This window comes from Pelobates fuscus, chromosome 1 (genome assembly GCF_036172605.1).
Source record: "Pelobates fuscus isolate aPelFus1 chromosome 1, aPelFus1.pri, whole genome shotgun sequence".
Lineage (NCBI taxonomy): Eukaryota > Metazoa > Chordata > Amphibia > Anura > Pelobatidae > Pelobates > Pelobates fuscus.
In genome coordinates this window covers 241,208,129-241,235,544 of record NC_086317.1, presented here as the reverse complement: position 1 = coordinate 241,235,544, position 27,416 = coordinate 241,208,129, and the positions used below count along the sequence as shown (strand labels likewise).

At 42.4% G+C, this 27,416-nt stretch overlaps 1 protein-coding gene across 2 annotated transcripts; it reads left to right on the top strand.

The window, feature by feature from the left end:
• Positions 1 to 5: 5 nt before the first annotated feature.
• Positions 6 to 26,098, top strand: LOC134592629 (zinc finger and BTB domain-containing protein 8A.2-like). 2 transcript variants are annotated; one of them, XM_063444535.1, is made up of 4 exons: positions 6 to 259; positions 22,491 to 23,343; positions 24,200 to 24,369; positions 24,975 to 26,098. In XM_063444535.1, the coding sequence occupies exons 2-4, from the start codon at positions 22,554 to 22,556 to the stop codon at positions 25,299 to 25,301; spliced, it is 1,287 nt and encodes a 428-aa protein (XP_063300605.1). In that variant the 5' UTR covers positions 6 to 259; positions 22,491 to 22,553; the 3' UTR covers positions 25,302 to 26,098. The 2 variants fall into 2 exon arrangements, with proteins under 2 accessions (XP_063300605.1, XP_063300604.1); XM_063444534.1 differs by having other exon boundaries at positions 22,455 to 23,343.
• Positions 26,099 to 27,416: the final 1,318 nt, after the last annotated feature.

The following is a 27,416-nucleotide window of genomic DNA, read 5'->3' as shown; positions in this document are numbered from 1 at the left end:
TCCCAGTCTCCCCCAGTGCAGCCAGCACCGCCCCGCTGTTATTACACCGGGAGCCGCCCACACATAACCCACTAACCCGCGGGTGTCACATCCACCCTCTCACACCCCGCCCTGGCCGCGGCCCCTTTAAGCAGTCTCAGCCCTCGGGCGTTGTCATGTGACTGGCTTTGTGCACACTGTCGGGCGGGGATAACAGCACACGGAAACCAGACACCCGTCACAGCCAGCGGAGGACACCCTCCTGGGGGCGGAGCTTGCGGTAAGTGACTGGATTAGCTGAAGTGCTGATGGTGGGGTGACGTAATGGACGGGCGGGATGGACCAGAGTGAGCCTGCTCCCCTGAGAGCACCCTGCCCGCGGCTCGTTACCCGGCACTCAGACACCGATACTGCCCGGGGGGGGGGAGGGGAGAAGGATAACAGGTTGGGCAGCCAATAGTAGCGTCCTGACTGTTATGTTATGACTCTGTTATAAGTGACACCGAATTTAGCCAATCAGACAGCTCTAAATCACTCTGATTATTCTCCACGGAGATAGAATTCCCACTCAGCCAATCAGAGACCTAGCACTGCACGACCTTGTTTGCATATAACGTCACGCTAGGAATGAACGGACTTTACAGGAAGTACCGATACCCAGCAGTGATTGACAGTTGTTTCGGCCAATAGCAGAAGAAATCAGGAGATAGCCGCAAGGACATTTTGAACTATAATTGCCTCTGATGGAGAGGTTAAAAGGGAAAATATAGGAAATGGTGTTGGTGGCAGGAGGCTGGATGTTCAGTATTTCACCTTGAAGTTATTGTTTATTGTGAGCTGTGGGCACCGCATTACACGTGACAGCCCAGAACCCTGTTCCAGCTGACTAATGTCAATTCTGTGCATAAATAAGGCTGTCATCAGCCCGCACAGCATACTGCCGACAGAGGTGATAATCTTCCAATTAAAAGCTGAGAACTTGCCTGGGGAAGATTGTTTCCCCCTCCCTCCATTGAAGTAACATAATTTTTTTTAAACCCCCCTCCCTTCTCCCATTGCCGGCTCAAAGAATGCGCATGCACTCTGATCCTATAAAACAGTCCAATCTTAGGCTTCACTGCAAATTGATGAGGGGGACCTTCAATATTGCATTTTACAGCGTAAAGGTCCCCGTCACAAAAGGGATGGAGTAACACATTAATACATCACAAATGCCTTCACATATCTCTCACACTGATGTAACCCTTTAAAATTTCATTTTAAAGGGTTACACCAGACACCATGCCCACTCCTTCTTTTAGAAGTGATCATCGTGGTAGGAATCTGTATGTGTAGCATTTCTTTAAAGAAAACACTCTCACTAGGAGAGAAAAGCGTCACTTGAGTAGGAGTCTCTCCAAGACAAGAAGCACCCCTAATTATATGTTAAAAGAAAAAAAGAGAAATCCCCTCATGAATGAGGAAAAAAGGAGATAATCCCTTGACAAAAATAAAATCTATGAACTTCCAGGCTTTCTTTCAGAATTTCTTCACTGAATAAAAGTTTAAGCAGGTTACCCAAACTAATAAAACATGGCATACAGAGATACAATTATCTTAGAGCTGAATATATTCGGAAAAAATAGTAGTCCCAGTGTAACAGTTAATTGCTAAAGCATAAAGAAACACAGTGAAACGCTGTTTCTCCTAATTGGCACTAGAAAAATACATATTGGGGGAGGGCAGGCAAGGGTAAGTTTTATTTACCTGAAACTGTAATCGGTTGCCGCCACCATCCTCTTCCACCTGATTCTCTTCTGCTTCTGACACTTCAGTTAGTCCCTGAGTTCTGATTCTTTATAAAGTACAGGCTCATACGAGCTACCTGCACCTAGCACCATTAAGGTGCTCTTTGCTGAACAAGGAAGACCTTTTCATCGCCACACTCGCCCCCTATTGAAGCTGCAGAGTTTGCCTTTTGAGTTGAAGCTCCAGTTGGTGGCTGCTTAAGTTAAATGTTAGAGTGCTAACAAATAAACAAATGCAGGTAAAGGTGCACAAATCCACATGAAACTAACTAATATTATTGTGGTGGAATCTCAGTAAAAATAAATTTACTAGGACAAGATTGCCATGTGGCATATGTATAAATGTTGGTGTATCAGTTAGTCAGTTACACGTAGCTAAGATACAATCAACACTGTATTGAGCAAGTGCAGGAATGTAGAAACTGAAAACACTTCCCCTCCTCCATTGTTCTGGGTGAGGCATGTGGTCTAACAGGTAAGGGAAGTTAGGCTTTGTTCAGCTGATTGGGTAAAGAGTATATGTGGGTAGAGTTAACTATAGGAGGAGCTATACGTCTATATTATGCATTTACACAGTCAGTTCTGGGCTCAGATCTTGTTGTATTTTGGTGACATTAGTCCCTCTGAGCCCCGGTCGGTGAATCGAATAAAGAATCTCTTCCTTCCTGAAGAAACTTGTGTCCACTTCTCTGTGCTTGGCTTCCGTCAGTTTCTCCGGTATCATTTGGTGCATTGGGCCGGGAAGCTCATCGTTCAACGGTAGCTGAGAGGCAGAGGCGTGAGACGGTCTATCTTTGCCCACGTTCTCTACGGCTGCACCCCTGAACTTCTGCGTGGACCTCCTTTCGTCTCGGCGCCACTGGTCTGTTGTCCAGGAGATCATTGGCCTCTACGTAGTAAGTGCTGGGGTGCCCCCGTCGATGAGTGTGAACCCAGGTTCAGGAACGAGGAGGTAAGTCGACTACTGTTTTAGACGGCGGACCCACTAGGGGTATTGGATACCGATTGTGCGGTAGGCCCATAAGGGGTTATTTGGAATCTGCCCCCTCCAGTGGAGGGAAGGAGCGAAGGCGCACCGCTCAATTAAACGCCCTTTAGTAAGCCCGTTTAATTTTGGTTTGGAGTCAGCCGGGGTGTAAATAGCCCTAGCCGGACCCCGTGTCTTGTCTAGACTAGCGTTCTAGGGTGTATATTTTGTTCGCTAGGTCGGAGGGACCGGGAGACTAAGCAGCGTCTGTGTAAATTTGGTCCGCTAGATCTCAACCTATCTTGGCTAAGTGGGAAGGCGTGTAAATTTGGAACCCACTAGATTTTTGATAGAGTATATAGACTAAGAGGGTTCTGTGTAAATTCCGCCCTCTAGTTCGCTATATGTGGTGTTTGGGCAGCGTGGCTAACCAAAACGGATGTAAATTGTTTTAGGTAGTCCATCAAGGTACTGGCCAATAGATTAGTTGGGAATTGTAAATGTGTTAAAGATTGTTGTAGTAGAGTGTATATCTTGCCAGATAGCGTGAGCTCTGCCGTCTAGCGAGAGTGTGAATAGTGTGTAACTGTATTATAGCGCACGGTACCATAACCATGTATAATAACTACTGATATTGTAAATAACTACTAATAACTGTTGTCTATGTTGTATGTTTAACACCATAACCACTACTAATTGAACTGTGACTTTAAATTGTACTCTAACCAATGCTAACCGGACTATAACTACTGTTTGTAAAGACGATGTTACTGGGGTATGTTATAGACGGGTAATTCAGATATAGGGAATTATAGCGTCGGTGACTGTATAGTTTCGCCAAAGGGCACAGTATTAGTTATTTACTGACTGGTGTAACAGCTGTGTGTGTACGGGAATTCCCTGTATGTTTTGTTGTATGAGTTTGACCTAGTAACTGTGCCACATGGTGCTGTTGCCAGGGAAACGAGTGTGACTGTTGGAGGTGTGTTTGTTGTGTTTCTTTGAATTAGACGCTCCGTTGCTAAGTATGGATGCGCCCGAATTCAAAGATTGTTGATCCCTTAGAATGTATGCTAAATAACTTTAAAAAGGGATATAATGTGTGTGATTTGGGGGTTAAATTGGCTACCTTATGTAGTAGAGAATGGCCTCTGTGGTAATCTGTCTTGATTTAAATCTAGTACATGTGGCTGTATCTATTATGCTTGAATTCTATGACCAGTTTCCATATTTTGACTGTTAAAACAGTTTGTGTTACTAGATGGTTACCAAAGCTGGTTTGTCCATCCCCAAAGGAATCTGACCCATCTGACCATCCCTCAACTAAATTCTTTAGCAAGAACTGGTGCAGCTGGTATGTCCACCTGTGCTCTAATTGTCTCTGGCTCTCAGATGCCTGTCCCCTCCTATTTCTGTGCCTACCTACCCCCCCCAACTGGTTCTTTGTATTCAGTTTTATTATTAGCAGTCAAAATTGTGAGGAGAATTCTTAACAGTAACTGAATCCACTGAATCAGATAATTCTCAGCAATTACACAATACCATAATCACTGACAACACCATAACCACTGATAATACCATAACCACTGATAATACCATAACCACTGACAATACCATAACCACCGATAATACCATAACCACTGACAATACCATAACCACTGATAATACCATAACCACTGAAAACACCATAACCACTGACAATACCATAATCACTGAAAACACCATAACCACTGACAATACCATAATCACTGAAAACACCATAACCACTGATAATACCATAATCACTGAAAACACCATAACCACTGACATAACACTATAATTACTGAGCCTTGTGTGCCTTTAGTAACAGTAAATTTGTTTTGAAATATAACTGGATGAAATGGTCAATGGTATAGGACGCTGGAATACACTGTTACCATTTTTGGTTACTGGTCAGGCTTCTCCTAGCCCTGTCCGAAACATTTTGTTAACCAAGTTACTGACCAGAAAAATTAATTTATCCATTTCCACCTACCTCACCACTCCCCGACCGGAACCTATGACTAAACAACCCTATCTAAGTCCCACCCTAACCTGACAAATGACCGGTGCCCTCCAACTTTGACATTTACAAATGCCACTGCAGCTTACCCCTGGTCCCCCACACATTGATATTAATGGTCAATTACAGTTGGCAGACCCTGTATTTGTTTATGTCCCGTTCACCATGACTGATCTGTTTAATTGGAAGACCCATAATTCCTTTACAAAGCAGACGAGTCTCCTAGTGCTTTCTATGAGAGATTGCTGGAGTCATATAGATTATATACTCCTTTTAATCCAGAGGCCCCTGAGAACTCTCGAATGAACAACTCAGCATTTGTCAGCCAGACCCAAGGTGATATCAAAAGAAAATTGCTAAAGTTAAAGGGATTTGTAGGAATGTCCATATCACAGTTAATGGAAATTGCAAGTCAGGTGTATATGAACAGGGAGATTGAAACAAAGCAGGAGGAAGAACGTAAAATGAGGATGAAGGCAGATATGCTAGCTGTAGCTATCATAAGTGTAGAGAGACAGGGAAGGGAGGTGAATAGAGGAGTTGAGAATAGGCTGAGTAAGGGAGGAAGTAGGAATCACTGTGCGTATTGTAGAGAGGAAGGATATTGGAAAAGTGACTGCCCACAGAGGGAATATAAAGCAAGTTATAGATAAGCCAAGAGAGAAGGTTACGAGATGGTTACAGAGGTGGCTATAGAGAACGTCTTGGAGGGAATGACAGTAGTAACAGAGGAGGTGTTCAGGGAAGTAGATACTATTCCCCTACCCAGAGATTAAGGGATAGAGAAGATAGAGATTTTTTTCGGTCTGGCTGACACTGTCATGGAAGACTATTGATACCGACTGGGCTCCATCCCCCTTTAGCCGAGTGCAGCCTATGGTCGATGTATCAATAGAGGGAAAGAGGAGCTCTTTCATGATTGACACTGGTGCTGAGTACTCTGTGGTAACTAACCTAGTTGCTCCTCCTTCAGGAAGACTATAATTATGATAGGAGCTACTGGGAAAAGCGCTGCTAGACCAATTCTCAGGAGTCATACTTGTATTCTAGGAGGCCATTTTGTTAAGCACCAGTTCCTATATATGCTGGAGTGTCCAGTTCAGCTTCTAGGACGAGATCTATTATCAAAGCTTCAAGCCCAGATAACTTTTAAACCCAACGGATCAACGTCTCTGAAGTTTAATAGATCACCAGGCATAATATCAGTATCGGTGCAAAGGGAAGAAGAATGGCACTTCTACTCTATAATAACAAATACAGACCCTAAGAGTGATGAATCCTTATTTGACATTTCAAGAATATGGACAGAGAATAATCCTCCAGGACTTGCTCGCAATATTCCACCAATACACATTGAATTAAAGCTTGGAGCGTATCCTGTAAGCCTTAATTAGTACCATATATTATAGAGGGCTAAGGAAAATATACAAACCTATGTGGATAAGTGTGTAAAGTATGACATCCTAAAATTCTGTACCTCCCCTTGGAACACTCCATTATTACCTGTTCAGAAGCCGGGATCAGATGAGTATCATCCTGTACAAGATCTAAAAGCAGTTAATAATGCAGTAGTCAATATACACCCAGTGGTACCCATCCCCTATAATCTGCTTGCTTTAATACCAGGTGGGGCAACCTACTATACCTTCCTAGACCTCAAAGATGCTTTCTTTTGTTTCTGGGGTACTGCTGAAAAATTATGTATGGGCATCCACCTTCCATACTTGGTAACTTAAGGGGGGATTTGAGTCAGTTGGGAGAAGGAATTACCCGGCAGCAGGTTGTAGAGTTGGGTAAAACTATGGAGGAGGTACAGAAATGGGTACAAGATAGATTACCTGTGAATATTTATCCACCTGTTCATTCTTACCATCCAGGGGATCAAGTGTGGATAAAAGAATGGAACACTGTTCCATTAGGTTCCAAGTGGAGAGGTCCCTATGTTGTTCTTTTATCTACCCCAACAGTTGTAAAGGTTGTAGAAGTGACTCCGTGGACCTCTAGGGTAAAAAAAAAAAACAGCGGCAGATTCCTGACAAGCTACCATAGATCCAGAGAATCCTTGCAACATCCGGTTGAAGCGTGTGACCGAGTTGGATTAAAAGTGTTTTTTGCGAAGATAATATTGTTAAAAGGGAACATCAACAAAGATCTACAAGTGAGTGTTTTTGACGGCCATAATAAAGCCTGACCACTCACCCACGTATCATAGCCAGGGTGTCTCGAAGGGACCTCTGTGAAGAAGAGCAGAATTCCATTCCCTGCAGCCCTTACAACCTGGAAGCTGAGGTGCCGTCGCACGGACGAAGACTGAGGATGAAGACGTCGAAAGAAGTGCTTTTGATAATGTATATTTTTGTGTCTTTTTATATTCAGGAAGGTAGAGGTACCGACACTCCTAGCTGTGAGGTTTGCATTAAGACTACTATAACAGGTAATCATATTTCCCAGACCCTAATTTGGTATTCACAATATGAGTGTAAGGGATATGTGTCTAGGTGTAGATACCTAGGTATAGAATATAGTGTATGCCATTTAGGAGTAGGAGAACCTAAGTGCTTCAATCCAGAGTATCAACCCCGTACAATTTGGTTGACCCTCAGGAATGGAGATCCACAGGGGACCCTAATAAATAAGACTGTATTAGAAACCGTACATTCTTCGGGTGTTCTGCTATTTGATGCATGTAAAGCGATATCAAGTGGTAGAAAGCCGTGGAATGTATGTGGGGATCTTAAGTGGGAGAGAACGTATGGGTCTAATGATAAATATATTTGCCCCAGTAGTAAGTACAAATATATGGATCCAAAGTGCCCAAATAAAGATATAATTATTGTCCGTATTGGTCCTGTGTAGGGTGGGCAACCTGGGGACAGACAGTAGATAAGGATATGATCGTCACTAAGTTGCCTACCAAGCCATATTGTAAGTCTAGGGAGTGTAACCCAGTCCATATACTTATCAATGACCCAGAACAATTCATAGATAGGTTTGGGAACTTATTTGGGTTCCAGATATATGGAACAGGTTTGGATCCTGGGACAATATTATTTATATGAATAGAGACCGATACCGTAGCATCCCAAACTCATCAGGTTTTCCATTCTTTTTATGAAGAGATGAGTGTAGAAAATAAGATCCCCCATAATGCTAAGAACCTGTTTATTGATTTAGCCGAGAGTATTGCTGGTAGTCTTAATGTAACCAACTGCTATGTGTGTGGAGTTACTAACATGGGAGACCAATGGCCATGGGAAGCAAAGGAGGTAATGTATTTCGGTTCTGAGACAGTTGAACAGTTAATATCTTCTCAAACTGATTATCAAGTGAGTGTTAGAGGTAAATCTGAGTGGCGATTAAAGACCTCCATTATAGGTTATGTTTGCATAGCAAGAAAAGGAATAATGTTTAACACATCTGTAGGAGAACTAACTTGTCTAGGGCAAAAAGCTTATAATGATAGTACAAAAGATACAACTTGGTGGTCAGCTTCAAATGTCTCAGAACCACCTAATCCGTTTGCAATTTATACCAATTTAAAGGATGTGTGGTTTGACCTATCTGCTACATCTAGTTGGAAAGCCCCAGCAAATTTGTACTGGATCTGTGATAAGAAAGCCTATTCGGAGTTACCACAGGACTGGGAAGGGGCATGTGTATTAGGTATGCTCAAACCATCCTTCTTCTTGTTGCCAATTGAAACAGAGAGACCTTGGGAGTTAAAGTTTATGATGTGAATCATAAAAAGAAGCTAGCATCCTTGAATGTAGGTAGCTGGGAAGATAATGAGTGGCACTGGCTACCTTAGCGCGCTTCATTGCCAATAGGAGGGATGTAATATGTAAGGGAACTGGTTAACAGCCAAACTGTATGGCCATGAAGTGTTATTGTATTCTAATACAGTGATTCAAGCCTCATTCTACCATTAGGCAATTATGGATTCCTCTGTAAAGCACATAGCCTTCTTACCAGGTAAACCAGTTGTGCTGTTGATAAAGTCCTCCATTCACTTCCAGTTCAAATAGAAGGAGGTGTATGTGGAAAGTTCAATCTCAGCAACTGTTGTCTGCACATAGATGATGAAGGGCAGGCAGTGGCTGATCTCACAAGCCACATGGCTAAACTGACGCATGTACCGACTTAAGCCTGGAACGGGTACAATTCTAGTAGTTGGTTTGGAAGTAGGTACGAGCAGCTTGGAGGGATCAAGACATTGGTAGGAGGAGTCATGTTGATTATAGTGTGTCTCTTTCTACCATGTTTGGTTCCATTGGTAATTAGGTCCATACAGAGTGTCATAGAGAGCACGACAGAAAGGAAACCAGCTGCGCATGTAATGGCGGTTTGCAAGTATGAACCCTTAGCCCAGAGGGAATATATTCAGAATGAGGAGTGCTGAAGGAATTTGTAATGATGCTAAGATGCTTACGAGGTCTGTTCTGATTCATGGCAACCTGAGGTGTAAGCAAACTATGGTTAAGTGATGCATCTGGAATTGTGAAATATCAGAAGCATCAAAGGGGGGAATGTGGTGGAATCTCAGTAAAAATAAATTTACTAGGACAAGATTGCCATGTGGCATATGTATAAATGTTGGTGTATCAGTTAGTCAGTTACACGTAGCTAAGATACAATCAACACTGTATTGAGCAAGTGCAGGAATGTAGAAACTGAAAACACTTCCCCTCCTCCATTGTTCTGGGTGAGCCATGTGGTCTAACAGGTAAGTGAAGTTAGGCTTTGTTCAGCTGATTGGGTAAAGAGTATATGTGGGTAGAGTTAACTATAGGAGGAGCTATATGTCTATATTATGCATTTACACAGTCAGTTCTGGGCTCAGATCTTGTTGTATTTTGGTGACATTAGTCCCTCTGAGCCCCGGTCGGTGAATCGAATAAAGAATCTCTTCCTTCCTGAAGAAACCTGTGTCCACTTCTCTGTGCTTGGCTTCCGTCAGTTTCTCCGGTATCATTATCACTTTCTGGATTTACATAAGAATATATTTCTGGCTCACACATTAGAAACCTCTGTTAAATATCCTTCTGTTTGATTACTGGAATTTTCCCAGATTTAACCCCACTACTGTTTCCAAAGTTATGTTAAGGGTGGACACAAGGAAAAAACAGTTGTAGTAATCCCCACACTTTATTAGCCAAAACAGCAAGCAGTAAAAACAGAAACAATGAATAAAATCTAGCATAAAGAATAAATAAGTTCAGCCGTATTCATTCATCATTACACAAATAATGTCTAGTGTCACTGCATCGGCAACTTCATTTAATTTTCTTAGCACAATATTTTCAAACGCCATTGTAACTGTGGTTAATGTTCTCACAGTTATCGGCATCCTCCGAAACAGTTTATAAAGTCTATTTGCAGCAAGTTAATCTTATATACATATCAAAGGGGGCAGATTTCTACTAATAAGCTTTAAAGAAACAAATACATTCATAATTCTTTTACTATATTCACATTGTTAGAACAAGCATTAGGGGGATGGATGATCAGCTTCTGCAGTTTATCGACAAGGCTCAAAGCCAGCGATTAATCTGCCTATCTGAAGCCTAGAAGTGGCGATCCTGTGTGCAGAGAAGTGCTGGTACTAAGGCTATGCTTCCCCTTGAAGGGTGATTTGGGATCTTGGTAGCTGAAGCCTACGCAGGTAGTGAGTGGGGTGGATGGCCACTGCCCTGCTATCTGGCCCAGCGATTACAACCTTTGGCGTTATGTGGGGGGGATCATAGTCCTCACTTTGTTGGCGCTCCTGCAACTTTTATACTACGTTGAACCAGAGTCCCCTCTAAAATGGTGGATGTCTTGTGTTGAGTTGATTGCAGCAGGGAACAAGCTGAACCTACCTGCAATCTTGACAAAATCTTTGCAGACTTCTGGGACAAGATCCGCTTGAGGATTGGGCCTGCGACAGATGGCAGTGGTTGAGGCAACTTGAATTATCAGCTGCTGTGCAAAGCACACCAAATAGCAGAGGTCCTCCTAATCAAGCAGTAGCCCAAAACACAATAACACAGCGGGAAATACCACTGCAATCCCTAGACTTGATTTGCCACAATGTCTCTGTGGCATACCTGCTGACACTGGGGTCGTGGTGCATACGGGCAGCAAGATTAAATTGGTACTGTCCTATGCTTCTGGAGGGGGTCTTGCTGCAACTGTGTCACTCATTATTTATTGTTTTTCTATAGTCTGACTTTTATTGCCACTGATGGGAATTCCTTACCTCTTGTATCATTGCTGGGGTCCATGGGGCAAAATATTTTTTATCCCACAATTAAGCCATCCAGCTCTCCATTGTAGCTTCCCTTCATATTCTGAGATTTTACAAGAAACATTTAAAGGAGAAATATCACCTCCCCCCTTGCCCTGCCCACGACCTACTTTGCATCTCTACGATCCTCTATGATACGGTTCGTGTGGGGTGGGGGTCAGGCAAGACTCTGCCATGAAATACTATGCCTTCCGAGAGACTGGGGGGGCCTGCACTTTCCGACTTGTGTAAAAACCACCACGCAATTGTCTTACAAAGAATACTGGCATATCCACCCGACCCACAAACAATGGGTTGAACTCGACAAAGGTCACTTGCAACTATCCCTTCTTACGGCAGTATTGAACTCGAAAAGGCCTGTATGGACAGATCTAGATTTTACCTCCCCAGTGACACAAACGTTGAAGACATGGGACAGCATCAGGGCCTCACATTTATCCCCGACACCGAGCCCGATGATTCAGATATAACACATGTTCATATAGGGGGTGGACTACCACCTATATCATGGAACTTCCTTGGACTCTCTTCCAATCCATAAGCTCTTGAACAACACTGGCATGATACCATTGCTGGAAATTACTAAAGGAAATCTATTGACGAATCTGCAAACATTTCGGTACACACTAATCAAATATTTCTACCAGTAGCTTCCAAATAGGAATGTGATATACCGTGACCACACATGGTTTGAAGGACTCTGCAACGGTAAAACCAATCTGAATAGAGCAGTTTCCCACATATACCGATATCTCCTCGTGGGACAACTAGACAGTAAAGACACTTTTCGCAGGCGATGGGAGCGTGTCCTAGACAAGTTCTTCACTAACGCTCAATGGGAGAAGATACTGATAATTCACCACAAGTGCTTCCCTAGCTCCAAACATCAGGAACCCAACTATAAGTTCCTATAGTTTTGGTACAGAACACCTGACAGTTTGCACAGAATTTTCCCGACCGTGCCCAATGTCTGCTGGCAATGCGGAGATGGACCAGGAACGGTAACACATATATGGTGGGAATGCCCGCGTATAGTGCCATTCTGGGAGGAAGTGAAGCTGAAGGTGGAAGAGATTCCGTCACAGTGTACAAAAAATCGATCCTTCGACATCTATTAAATGCTGCCAAATCCTTGATTCCATTACATTGGAAGCAAGATACAACCCCAGACAATGGGACAATGGATAGACAGGATAGAGGAGATGTACATGGCGAGTCTGTCCAGGCCTCCCTGAGTGGAACTGACGAGAAACATGTGGAACGCTTGGCCTACTCTGTGGTGAGGGACGCGGGGGCGAGGGGGGGGAGCACAGTCTTATATAGTGGTGATGGACCACTCTTGTTGCCCTCTTGACACCTTAACTCCCACATAGCTTATTCCTTACTACCAGATGCATTACATGCCCTATGCAACCGGGCAAGCTCATGCCTTCCATCCCTCTCCCCCCTTCCCTCCCCGTCCCCTTTTTTTTCTCTCTCTTCCCCTTACTCCTCTTTTCACTCTTCCTCTCTTCCCTCTTCACTTACAGCCCTTTCCTTTGACCAGGGGTCAAGTCCTGGGGAAAAAAGTGTGTGAACTCACCCAAGATTCCGCCTCCCCCCCCATTAAAAAAAAAAAATTACACTCCTATGCATATAGTGCAGTGCAGGATGTGTATAATGAATGTAGTGTGTTTGTAGTGAATGCAGAGTATGGATAATGAATGTAGTGTGTTTGTAGTGAGTGCAGTGTGTATAATGAATGTAGTGTGTTTGTAGTGAGTGCAGTGTGTATAATAAATTTAGTGTGTTTGTAGTGAGTGCAGAGTGTGTATAATGAATGTAGTGTGTTTGTTGTGAGTGCAGTGTGTGTGTATAATGAATGTACTGTGTTTGTAGTAAGTGTAGAGTGTGTATAATGAATGCAGTGTGTTTGTAGTGAGTGCGGATTGTGTATAATAAATGTAGTGTGTTTGTGGTGAGAGCAGAGTGTGTATAATGAAGTGTTTGTAGTGAGTGCAGTGTGTATAATAACTGTAGTGTGTTTGTAGTGAGTGCAGAATGTGTATAATGAATGTAGTGTGTGTGTAGTGAGTGCAGTGTGTATAATGAATATAGTGTGTAGTGAGTGCAAAGTGTGTATAGTGAATGTAGTGTGTTTGTAGTGAGTGCAGAGTGTGTATAATGAATGTAGTGTGTTTGTAGTGAGTGCAGAGTGTGTATAATGAATGTAGTGTGTTTGTAGTGAGTGCAGAGTGTGTATAATGAATGTAGTGTGTTTGTAGTGAGTGCAGAGTGTGTATAATGAATGCAGTGTGTTTGTAGTGAGTGCAGAGTGTGTATAATGAATGTAGTGTGTTTGTAGTGAGTGCAGAGTGTGTATAACGAATGTAGTGTGTGTAGTGAATGCAGTGTGTATAATGTAGTGTGTAGTGAGTGCAAAGTGTGTATAGTGAATGTAGTGTGTTTGTAGTGAGTGCAAAGTGTGTATAGTGAATGTAGTGTGTTTGTAGTGAGTGCAAAGTGTGTATAGTGAATGTAGTGTGTTTGTAGTGAGTGCAGAGTGTGTATAATGAATGTAGTGTGTTTGTAGTGAGTGCAGAGTGTGTATAATGAATGCAGTGTATGTAGTGTGTTTGTAGTGAATGCAGAGTGTGTATAGTGAATGCAGAGTGTGTATAGTGAATGTAGTGTGTAGTGAATGCAGAGTGTGTATAATGAATGCAGTGTATGTAGTTTGTTTGTAGTAAATGCAGAGTGTGTATAGTGAATGTAGTGTGCAGTGAGTGCAGAGTGTGTATAATGAATGCAGAGTCTATATAATGAATGCAGAGTGTGTATAGTGAATGTAGTGTGTTTGTAGTGAGTGCAGAGTGTGTATAATGAATGCAGTGTATGTAGTGTGTGTGTAGTGAATGCAGAGTGTGTATAATGAATGCAGAGTGTGTATAGTGAATGTAGTGTGTGTAGTGAGTGCAGTGTGTACAGTGAATTTAGTGTGTTTGTAATGAGTGCAGAGTGTGTATAATGAAGGTAGTGTGTTTGTAGTAAGTGCAGATTGTGTATAATGAATGCAGTGTGTGTGTGCTGGATTATGTGTGTGTGTGTGTGTGCTGGATGATTGTGTGTGTGTGCTGGATGAAGTGTGTGTGGGTGTGTGGGTGTGCTTAATGAAGTGTGTGTGTGTGTGCTGGATGAAGTGTGTGTGTGCTGGATGAAGTGTGTGTGTTGGATGATGTGTGTGTGTGTGTGTGGGCTATGATGTGTGTGTGTGTGTGCTGGATGATGTGTGTGTGTGTGTGCTGAATGATGTGTGTGTGTGTGTGCGCTGGATGATGTGTGTGCTGGATTATGTGTGTGTGTGTGTGTGTGTGCTGGATGAAGTGTGTGTGGGTGTGCTTAATGAAGTGTGTGTGTGTGTGAGCTGGATGAAGTGTGTGTGTGTGTGTGTGTGTGTGTGTGTGTGTGTGCTGGATGATGTGTGTGTGTGTGCACTGGATGATGTGTGTGTGTGTGTGCGCTGGATGAAGTGTGTGTGTGTGCTGGATGAAGTGTGTGTGTTTGTTTGCTGGATGATGTGTGTGTGTGCTGGATGATGTGTGTGTGTGTGCTGAATGATGTGTGTGTGTGTGCGCTGGATGATGTGTGTGTGTGTGTGTGCTGGATGATGTGTGTGTGTGCTGGATTATGTGTGTGTGTGTGTGCTGGATGATGTGTGTGTGTGCTGGATTATGTGTGTGTGTGTGCTGGATGATGTGTGTGTGTGCTGGATTATGTGTGTGTACTGGATGATGTGTGTGTGTGCTGGATTATGTGTGTGTACTGGATTATGTGTGTGCTGGATGATGTGTGTGTGTGTGTACTGGATTATGTGTGTGTGTGCTGGATTATGTGTGTGTGTGCTGGATTATGTGTGTGTGTGTGTGCTGGATTATGTGTGTGTGTGTGTGCTGGATTATGTGTGTGTGTGCTGGATTATGTGTGTGTGTGTGCGCTGGATTATGTGTGTGTGTGCTGGATTATGTGTGTGTGTGCTGGATTATGTGTGTGTGTGTGTGCTGGATTATGTGTGTGTGTGTACTGGATTATGTGTGTGTGCTGGATTATGTGTGTGTGCTGGATTATGTGTGTGTGTCTGCTGGATTATGTTTGTGTGTGCTGGATTATGTGTGTGTGTGTGTACTGGATTATGTGTGTGTGTGTGTGCTGGATTATGTGTGTGTGTACTGGATTATGTGTGTGTGTGTGTACTGGATTATGTGTGTGTGTGTGTGTGCTGGATTATGTGTGTGTGTGTGTGTGCTGGATTATGTGTGTGTTTGTGTGTGTGCTGGATTATGTGTGTGTGTGTGCTGGATTATGTGTGTGTACTGGATGATGTGTGTGTGTGCTGGATTATGTGTGTGTACTGGATTATGTGTGTGCTGGATGATGTGTGTGTGTGTGTGTGTACTGGATTATGTGTGTGTGTGCTGGATTATGTGTGTGTGTGCTGGATTATGTGTGTGTGTGTGTGCTGGATTATGTGTGTGTGTGTGTGCTGGATTATGTGTGTGTGTGCTGGATTATGTGTGTGTGTGTGCGCTGGATTATGTGTGTGTGTGCTGGATTATGTGTGTGTGTGCTGGATTATGTGTGTGTGTGTGTGCTGGATTATGTGTGTGTGTGTACTGGATTATGTGTGTGTGCTGGATTATGTGTGTGTGCTGGATTATGTGTGTGTGTCTGCTGGATTATGTTTGTGTGTGCTGGATTATGTGTGTGTGTGTGTACTGGATTATGTGTGTGTGTGTGTGCTGGATTATGTGTGTGTGTACTGGATTATGTGTGTGTGTGTACTGGATTATGTGTGTGTGTGTGTGTGCTGGATTATGTGTGTGTTTGTGTGTGTGCTGGATTATGTGTGTGTGTGTGCTGGATTATGTGTGTGTGTGTGTGCTGGATTATGTGTGTGTGTGTGCTGGATTATGTGTGTGTGTGCTGGATTATGTGTGTGTGTGTGCTGGATTATGTGTGTGTGTGCTGGATTATGTGTGTGTGTGTGTGTGCTGGATGATGGGGGGGATGCATTTGCTTTTTAACCTTTATGTTTTTATGTTTTTTTTACTTTACTCCCCCCTCCCTGCTTCTTACCTTGTCAGGGAGGGGGGAGATCGCCTGGTGGTCCGGTGGAGGGTAGCAGCCGCTGCATACAGGGGCCATCACACGCGGCGTTCTTCTCCAGCTCTCTCAGCTTCAACTCTCGCGAGACTCGCCTGTGCGGAGCGTTGCCATGGTAACCCGTGGCAACGCTCTTACAGCTGCGGGTCTCGCGAGAGTTAGAGCTGGAGAAGAACACCGCGTGTGATGGCCCCTGTGTGCAGTTAGCAGGGCAGGTCCTGCAGGACTGGGAACGGCGTTCCTGCTTTGGAAAAAGTGCAGGAACGCCGTTCCCATGCGTTCCTGCAGGACTCGAGCCCTGCCTTTGACTCTCTAATCTTTCCATCTTCTATTTTTTAAGATCGTACAATCGTTGCTTAAAGGGACACTATAGTCACCTGAACAACTTTAGCTTAATAAAGCAGTTTGGGTGTATTGGGTGTATAGAACATGCCCCTGCAGCCTCACTGCTCAATCCTCTGCCATTTTGTTTATGAACCCTAGTCACACCTCCCTGCATGTGACTTGCACAGCCTTCCATAAACACTTCCTGAAAGGAGAGCCCTATTTAGGCTTTCTTTATTGCAAGTTCTGTTTAATTAAGATTTTCTTATCCCCTGTTATGTTAATAGCTTGCTAGACCCTGCAAGAGCCTCCTGTATGTGATTAAAGTTCAATTTAGAGATTGAGATACAATTATTTAAGGTAAATTACATCTGTTTGAAAGTGAAACCAGTTTATTTTTCATGCAGGCTCTGTCAATCATAGCCAGGGGAGGTGTGGCTAGGGCTGCATAAACAGAAACAAAGGGATTTAACTCCTAAATGACTGAATTGAGCAGTGAAATTGCAGGGGAATGATCTATACACTAAAACTGTTTTATTTAGCTAAAGTAATTTAGGTGACTATAGTGTTCCTTTAACCAGAAGGGGGTGCAGGAATTTTCTACTCGCTGACAAGTGGCTGTCAGATACTCCGTGCACCAAATGATGCATTTTGTTTGCATTATATAATATATACCTGTGAGTTATTCCTATTGGGTTATTATTGACTCACATGCATGCAACCCATCCACTCACTGGTACAACGGGTAACCTGCTGTATTTTCTCGACCATAAATCTCACATTTTTATGAGGCTTTACTATGATGTGCAAACATGATGGAAATATATCTGTAAGAATATCATCGATCACTCTATGCTCTTGTGATATTGCTTGCGTGACCTGCGTGCCCACTATACTTGACATACCTTTAACACATATATGTGCTCATTGTAGTTGTGCTCAATAAAAATTTTGAAATATCACCTCACAGAATTTTTTTATTTTATGTTTATCCCTCTGTATCCAAAAAACATGAGGACAGTGCTACTTGGATGCAAGGGTGCACATATACTTATTGAGGTTCATGACCTTTTGAATAAGCAACAGAGGGTTGGGGTGACAGCAGCACAGAATGTATCACGTTTTTGTTTTATAATTCTTTATTTTTGCTGTGCATGGTTTAACATTCGTATATCAGTAATGCCACAACAGCATTCACAAACAGATTACAAGCACTTATTCGCTAACTGCTGAACAGCATCAGAGAAAACGCACAATTATTATTTTATTTTTTTATAATACAAGCTAAATACAAGCTGGGTAACCGTTTTTGTATATTTATTTGCAGAACCTATCCTCAGTACTATTATGGCCACATTTGTTCATCCCTATATTTATGAAGCATACATTTGTAGGGTGTGAAAAATCTAATTAAATGTAGAAATCCGCACTTTTCATACCTCAATTCTAGCTCCCTATTAATGATTGTTAAATAGTTTGGTATTTGTGTCTGCCAGTCAGCACAAAGAAAGTATATAGAAACTAGAAAAGCTACAATTTCTGGGGAAATTGTGTGAAGTGTTCTTGCCTCCACCAGTAGTCTACAACTGGAGTGGGCGGAGTAACTGGGTGGAGTGGCTAGAGTAATTGTGGAAAGGTTGGGGTGTGGCTCACTCATTCTACGGCAAGGGCAGAGAAGAGCTTTCAAATCTTTCAAATCCCTCGAACATTCCACCAACTGCCAACAGGAACTAATAGATTTCAAATAGGGCAGAGAAGAGCGGTTAAAAACAAACTGCTCCAAATTGCTCACTTCACTGGCGGTTGCCATCTTCAAACGGTCGTATAGTAACAACTATACACCCTGCAGCGAAGAGCTTTATATTATGAGAATCACAAGACCCATACCTACATTTTGATGCATAGTATGTCTCTGGAATATTAAAAATGAAGGCACAGTCGCAGTTTAGAAATTGCCCTTCAAGTTTGAGGTGGCTAGAGTGGAGTTTCAATGAATGTCAATGGACGGCGTGAGTTGCAAACAAATGGTCATATTGTGAAAACTATCAGGTCTATGGCTTAGCCATGGACATTTCTAGTGGCAGCAGAGATAGCTGAACGTTTTGATATAAGATTTGTGTAGGTGGGCTTGAAAATGAGGGAGTGGTGGCAGTTTAGAAATCATGTCCTGATTTTTCAGCTTTTTTTTTTTTTTAATTTGTAGTTTATTATTTTCAAATTGCAAAATGGGATACAGAAGGAAAAATGGTAGGTTAATGGGGGTACACACTTTTCTGTATTTTTCACAATGGTTAGCATTTGGTAGAACAAAGGACAATCTTGTTAAATGTATTATTTTGGTACAGTAATATTTAAATGCTTGTCTAGTATGTTCTATATTGGCCTTGTTTTCACGGTTGCCTTAAATGTCTGGGTAATTGCCAAGGTGAGATGTTCTCTCTTTTACCATAAGTGGTTTCCGGGAAAGATGGTATGGCATTGTTGGCTACCTTTTGTGTATTCTGTATCTCTCTTTGTTATTTTCTCAGAGCAAGTTATCCCTGAGTATGTGAGTCAGTAGTGTGAATTGATTTGACTTGTCCCTGTGGACCAAGTGGGTAAGTCGGTGGGAGCTAGAGTCATTTGGGGAGGCGGGAGGGTTTTTTTTTTGTCAGTGTCTGAGACTGGGTCTTCGGTATGCTCACAATGGGAGCGTTTTCTTTTGTTTTGCCTTTTTGTTACTGGTTCATAGCTATTCGTATCCATCCCTCTTGTCTCGTCCACCTCCCTTTCTCAGTCCCCCCAGTTCATGTCAAATTCGAATTTCTTTTGTGGAGATAGTATCGCCATTCTTTCATATATTTTGTACTGGGTAAGTTTGGTTTGGAGCTGAGCTAAAGAAGGGCAGATCTGTGATTTCCAATACAGTGCTATCATATTTCTTGCAGTTAGTATGGTGAGGGCTGCGATGCGCTTTTGCCCTAAGGTTAGGCAGTCAGGGAGTAACAACAAGAGGCATGAGGTTTTTGTTAATGGGAATTTGGGTGTACCTAATTGTTCCAATGTTTCGGTTACAGCAGTCCAGAGCGGTTGGATGCTGCTGAACGACCACCACAGGTGCTCCAATGTGCCCGTAGATGTGTTACACCTCCAGCAGGTCTGGGGCGTATTGGGATATATGCGGTGGAGTCTCTGTGGGGTCATATACCAGCAGTATAGGAGCTTGTTATGAGCTTCGATGTGTGTGTAACATTTTGTCCATTTGGACAAGCCGCTGAGAGCACGTAACCAGCCGTTGTCCGTCAGTGCCACTCCGCAGTCTGTCTCCCATTGGGCTTTATATGGGTGTGACTTGGTTGGTGAGAGTTCTTGCCATGCTTTGTAGCATAGTGTAAGTGTTTTGGGTTTCGTAGGCGATGCCCAACATCTGTCCAAGACTAAATATGAGAAGGTCCTAGCTGAGTCCTGTGATTTTTGCGATGGTGATGTGTGTGCCTGTAGGGCACTTGTTAGCTGTAAGTAGGAGAAGATTGCTCGGTTTGGGACCTGCCATTGTGTTTGCAGGACTGGGAATGGAATTATGCCTTTGGTGTCTAGTAGTTGTGATAATTTTGTTAACCCTGCCTCGGTCCAATCTTTGAGGGGGATGTCTGGTACGATTGCTTTAAGGACTGAGATTGGCGATTTGGCATGTAATGTTTCTTTATGGCCTACCGTCTCCATGAAGGTGTCCCATAGAGATAGTTTGAGTTGTGTGGTTGGGAATAGGTTAGTGCGTCTGGTTCTGTACCTCCTGGGTGTCCACATGTAATCAGTTAAAGGTATGTCTTTAAATTCTGCTCTTTCCATGTCAACCCACTGGAGCATTCCGGGTTGGGCATGGAGGAGTATACCCGTTGAAAGTATTGCTGCTCTGTGGTATTGCTTAATGTTTGGGAGTCCCACTCCCCCTAGTCGCGGTGTGGTTTGGAGGAGTGCCAAGGACACCCTGAGTCTTTTACCACCCCAGATAAAGGTGCCACATAGTTTTTGTAGTGCTTTGCATTAGTGTGGTGTGATCCCAAGGGGTATCATTCTAAAAATATACGGGGGAGAATCATCATTTTATATGGAGATTTTTGTGTGTTTCCATTTGTTAATTTCTGACTTGCATAGTGTTAGAAGGGGATTATAGTTTAGTTGTGAAGTGGCAGATATTGAAAGTGCTATCTTCACCCCTAAGTACGTTATTGAGTTTGATTTCCAGTCAAACGGGTAGGAGGCATGTAGTGTTTCTAGCATTGACTTCGGCAGGTTTAGAGTTAGGGCTTGAGTCTTATCCTGATTCAGGCAGTAGTATGAAATTGGTCTACAATGTTTTGGTGGCTTGTTATTTTCTTGCTCTTAGAGTCGTTTAGGAAGGCAATCCTGGAGGCGACCATCCTTCGTTTAAGTTGCGAAGCTAGAAAATCACCCGCTATGTTATCACTTGTGAAAAAGTTATGTTTAAGTTTTTGGAGTTAGTATGCTGTTTTGGCTAGTTCAATGTTTTTTAATTTGTTTTAGAGAACTAAAAGTTTTGTTTTCGTAGTAGATTTTGGTACTTTTTTGTTAGAGTGTGTTAGGGTTTGGATTTCTTCTAAGAGTTTAGTGTATTCTGCTGTTCTCTGTTTTTTGGCATAACTGGCATGCTTTATAAAGCTGCCCCTTATGACCGCTTTGTGTGCTAGCCAAATTTGTTTGATGGTAGAGTCAGCGGTTGTGTTTTCGGCAATATAGTTTTGTAAGTCTTTTGTTATTTGAGAAACTATAGAGGGGTCTGTTAGAAGAGATTTGTTAAGTCTCCATGTGCCTGACACTTTGTTGGCGAATGATTCTTTAATACTAAGTGTGATGGGAGCATGATCGGACCACGTCATTACCCCAATTGTGGCTTCATCTATCTGGGGCATTGATGTAGCAGGAATGAGGAATCTGTCTATTCGTGAGTAGCTGTTGTGAGCCACCATACGGCATGTATGGTCTATTTCTGTTGGGTGCAGAATGCACCACGGATCTACCATGTGGTGTGATTTTTCAGCCTTTGCCAGCTCCCACTCTAGTTTTGAACATTTCGCCATTCATTCCTATGGGACCAATTCCGCCACAAAAACGACGATGTTTTGTGAACCATTCGGCGAAACATTCCACAAAGTAATAGCACACCAATCGGGAACAATCCGCACGTTTCAGTATATTACTGTCTATGTAGTGTAAAAACTGTGGGAGGAGTTAGGGTGGTAAATTTGGTTATAATAATAATAATAATAATATATATGTGAGATAACATTAAGTGGTCTTGCTATGCAAGAACACTTAAATAGGAGCAATTAATGCAATGTGTTTCTATTTCTCATACTCATTCTCAATGTGTGCCCTGGATGTGCCTAAACTAAACTGGATTGTGATGTTATTTTCTAAATTATTAGTATAATGTATATAAGAAAACTGAGCATTACATAAATAAGTTAACACGAGTTATAGGTAATTTTTTATTAAATTAATTTAATGTTTAAATTCCATGGAAGTTACAGTTCTCATTCACTACCTCTGTAAATGTTTTTTCTAATACATTAAAATAGACAATGTATTAATGCTGGAGTTTTGTTGATTTTAATTTATAGGGAATGACAACAATTTCCATGAAATGCTCATTTTAGAGCACTGAAGCAGCATTACATCCTGTATGCCTCTGCAATGCCTGTGTAATTGAAATTGGATTTACACTATACATTGATGTTAGTAAAATATACACAAATCTTAATTAGAAAGAAAAAAAGAGTAAAAAAAAAAAATAGAATCCTGTTGATCGATCCTTGTTTATTGTATGCATGCTGAATATTTTATTTTAAATTGTTCTCCATGATGATCCTATAATCTGACATGTATCTTTAGATATAGACATCTCTCTGTTTCTCTGTATCCTTCCTCAAGATGGATTTCTCTTCCCATCATACTCGCCTACTCCAGCAGCTAGATGAGCAACGGCGAAGGGATCTTTTTTGTGATTGTCACATCCTGGTGGAGGGTAAGATGTTTAAAGCTCATCGTAATGTCCTGTTTGCCAGCAGCGGTTATTTCAAAATGCTTCTGTCCCAAAGCTGCAGAGATGTTGGAGAGCCCACTACTGCCACTTTTGATATATTTTCTGCTGACACATTCACTGCCATCATTGACTATGTATACTCTGGCAAGCTGCCTCTCTCAGGACAAAATGTCATTGAAGTCATGTCCGCAGCCAGCTATCTGCAGATGACAGATGTGATCAACGTATGTAAGGAATTCATTAAATCATCTCTGGATATTAATGAGAAGGACAAGGATGGTTTCTTTGGGTTATCAGACCGAGAGCCTTGGCGCCACCACAGTGACTACAGCCTTCCAAAAGAAGGATGGGGAATGAATAATTGCTCATCCACTCGTTCAGATGGTGATATTGCTGGATCCTTAGATGCATCAAGTCCTTGGAATCCATATGGATTCTATCCTAGGAGAAATGACTTTTCCTCCACCCTAAATGATCGGTCAATATCGCAAAGGACATCAGAAAGACCTATTGAGCCTCCTCAATTGCCAAGCTCTACTTGTTGTCCAGAAGAGAGAGCCAAAGGTTCCAAAATTACAGAGACTGGTAGCACCACAAAGGTTGAAATGCCCCATGATGAGTACCCACCTGCAATGGAATCTGAAGCTGTTATGAACTGCTGGACAGCACCACAACAGAAAGATATGACAAAATCATACCAAAACAGAGCTTCTAAAGCAGATGAGCTGTATGCCACCATGCCAACCATCATGGGCATTACAGGAAGATGGGGAGAAGGTGAGAACAGGCAGAGATTGAGTAATTTAGGAGAGCCAGAATTGTGTTGGTTAAAGAGCCTACGTTTGGCCCTCTGGCATTGTATTTTTCATATTCGTGCAATAACTGTATGAGTGATGATAAAGAAAATAAATAGTTTAGAATATTAATTACAGGAACACTCCAAGCACCATAACCACTACATCCCTGGTGCCCTCTCATTCTAAGTAGTCAAACCGTTTAAGTACTGTTTGACTTCTTACCTCGGCACCACTCCCTGCTTCCAATTCTAATGATGGAATACTAAAAGCTCCTGATCTAAGCCCTGCAGTGTAGGGCTAGGCCATTGGCTGAAAGAATCAGCTGCATTGCTGGGCTTAGCTCAGACACAGAGCTTCTGATACTCTGTTTGAGTGGTGGAGGTGGGGAGTAGCACCCAGTGGACCCCAATCAGGAAGTCAAACTGTTTGACTGAAACGGTTTGACTGCTTACAATGTGGGGTAGGGGCTCTAGGCACTCATGGCAACATAACCACTGCAGCATGCTGTAGTAATGATGGTGCTTTAAATATTTCATTAAAATACTTTGTTACAAATTTTTTGAAAAGATACACTAGATATAGCCTCATACATAAAACTAACTCAAAATATATTTCTGAACCCCTCTAGGTTGTTTTTATTGTGTCATTACTTTTGCCAGAGGTGGGTGGGTGTCTTTTTGTTGAAAGGCCTCAACATGTAAACAGTCATTTACTGTTCTAAATAACTTATGTGAAATCTATTTCCTAGTTCAACAGAAAAGGTGTCTGTAGTTTTGCTAAATACATGTTTATCACAGACATTCTGTTTTAACTTCATCTATATGTTTTATCTGCAGATGCTCTGCCAAGCATGCGTTTTAAATGTCCATTCTGCGCACACATGGTAAAGAGGAAAGCAGACCTAAAACGTCACTTGCGGTGCCACACAGGAGAACGGCCATATCCATGCCAGGCGTGTGGCAAGAGATTTACAAGGCTGGAGCATGTTCGTAGTCATTTTCGAACTGTGAGTTATTTTGCATTACAGTAAACTGGAGAATAAATGGTTGAGAGCTAGGAAATATGCCTTTAGTTAGGAAAGGCTCTATTTAAACATTCCTATTACCCTATATACTGCCCTCTCTGACATCTGTCCCCCTTAACCCCTTAAGGACACGTGACATGTGTGACATGTCATGATTCCCTTTTATTCCAGAAGTTTGGTCCTTAAGGGGTTAAGTGTGGGGGCAATTGACAAAAGCAAAGAAGGATTAGGCTAAGAATGAAGTGATTTTAGTCATTTTTTTACATTTTGAACCAATGGTTAACCTGATCAAAAATAGTATTTTCTTTAAAAACATTGGTTTTTTTTTTGGTTGGTTAGCCCGGAGTTTGGTTAACTCTTTAATAAAAATGTCCTTTAAAAGCTACTCCGTCACAAGAGCTCCTTCTACTACAAAGTATTTGGGTCCACATTTAACAATTAGGTCATGCAGACTGCCTTTCAACCGTTGGACTGCTCAAAACCCTGTTGGCATGTTATGTGTCCATTTACAAATACAATTTAAGTGGAAAAATTATGTTGTGGGGGCAAATCTGTAAACTTCCTGACTCTATTTTATACTCCTTCAGATCCACGAGGCAGGGAAGCCCATATGTCGGAGGTGTAAAAGACATGTCACAGAAGAGACTGGCCAAGTGGTGCAGGATGGGACAAGGCGCTTTCGACTGTGTAGAGAGTGTTTGGCTGAAGTTGGAGTGGACAGTTTTCCAATTGAGGTAGATGATGAGGACGATCCCACCATTGTACTATCAGGAGATGAAGACAAGGAACAAATGTGGAATTTCCATGATGGAGTACAGCAATCCAAACCAAAACGAATAGAGGAAACATCTTCTGACTTAATCATACATGAAGTGGATGATAGTGATGATGATATTAAACCGATTCTCTGTTAACAAGAACAGATACATAGCAGCAGTACAATTTAGTGCACATAGTAATTGTGCAGCACCTAGATAAATATTAATTTATTTGTACAGACTGTTTACTTGAAACTATACTTCCAGTCAATACTTCATCATAGATAATGAGCAAATGAACCAGCAACAAATTCTGCTTTATTTTTGATCTTCATAAACTGAGGTGGCTTAGGTGCAGTTCTGAAAGCTGGATTACAGGAAAGCAGAATTTCTGGATTACTGAAAAGCAGAATTTCTAGAAATTGCTTTTCATTTACTAGAACTTCAGGGTGGGCTTAAATTCAGAGTACAGTTGAAGAGTCAATATATTTTTATTAATTAACTACAATGATATTACTTACAATGAATGCTTAATATATGGAGATTTGTTTGACTAGGTACGAAGGCTCTACCACTTGAATTTCTGCATCGATATTCTCCTTGATCTTGTTCAAGCTTGTTCACGTACACCCGCTCCATCAGATATCCCCATGGGAACTATCGGTAGCTAAAAGATCAATTTCTCACATTGAAGTGGTGGTGGTAAGCTCCTTGTGCCAAAATAATGGACCTGCCATTTTGAAAATAAAATTCTACTATTTTTACTAATTTGTCTTTCATGAAATTACCCATTAATAATCTCCAAAGACTCAGTTATATGTACCTGCAACAACAAAAAATTAACAACTAACAAATAAGTTATTTACCTGTCAAATCCTGCTCTGAATTTTGGCCCACCCCGTACAAAGTACTATTTATTTTCAGTTCTACAAATGAATGAATTTGTAGACAAACTGCTACGTAAAACGTAGTAAGTATACAATAAATTATATTACCGTATATACTCAAGTATAAGTCGAGTTTTTCGGCACATTTTTTGTGCTGAAAACCCCCCACTCGACTTATACTCGAGTCAATGTCTGTATTATGGCAACTTACATTACCATAATACAGACAAGGACCGCCGGGCTCATTACAAGCACGGCGGTCCTGTTGGGGGCTGGCAGCGAGCTGTAACTTACCTTTCCTGCAGCTCCGTTCCGGTCAGCTCCCTTTTCCTCCACTGTAAGTCTCGCGAGAGCCGCGGGGTCAGAGCGTTGCCACGGGTCGACTTATACTCGAGTATATACGGGTAAATTGAGAATAAAATGTAAGCCAAAAGAGCTTGGTTAGAAAAATTATATTTGAAGAATTCTTACCACTTGGAAGGTTTAGAAATTTACAAATCAATTTTCTGTTCACGAAAAATCCCAATCTACTGAATAATACCCTCAGTGTCTCTGTGTGTTTTTTTATTTTTTATTTTTAATATACCGTATTTATTCGAGTATAACGCGCACACGTGTATAACGCGCACCCCTAATTTTCGATTAAAAATCGGTATAAAATTTTATACCGATTTTTAATCTAAAATTAGGGTGCTTGTTATACTCGAATAAATAATACCGACCGCCGGGCTCATTACAAGCCCGGCGGTCCTGGGGGGGTGGGCAGCAAGCGTTTACTCACCTCCGTGCAGCTCCTCCAGCTTCCCAGTGTAAATCTCGCGAGACCCGCGGCCAGCTCTGTCGACGTCAGAGCGTCAGAGCTGGCCGCGGGTCTCGCGAGATTTACACTGGGAAGCTGGAGGAGCTGCACGGAGGTGAGTAAACGCTTGCTGCCCACCCCCCCAGGACCGCCGGGCTTGTAATGAGCCCGGCGGTCCTGGAAGGTATATTTATTCGAGTATAACGCGCACCCTTAATTTTAAATTAAAAATCGGTTTAAGGGGGCGGAGCTAAGCGGCCATGCTGAGCGGTCGCACTGGAGACGAGCTCCGTGAAAAAACGCTCTCAAATAGCCAAAACCAGGGCAAAATCTTTCTAAATCTTACTAAAATCGACGGATGGGCGACCCGGAGAGGGGAGTCCTAACATTGAAGCCAAGCATTCCGACTGAAATCAGAGGCCCCTACCCGGGGATAGGCCTGAGGCCTACCAAAGGCTTACCCAGCCAAAGTAAGGGACTGAAGCCACTGACCTGGAGGCCTCCCCGGCTTATTTCCTCCCCCCCCCCGCCGGAGAGGGTTATCCCGGCACCTAAAGCTTGAAGACGCAACGACAAAGACACAGA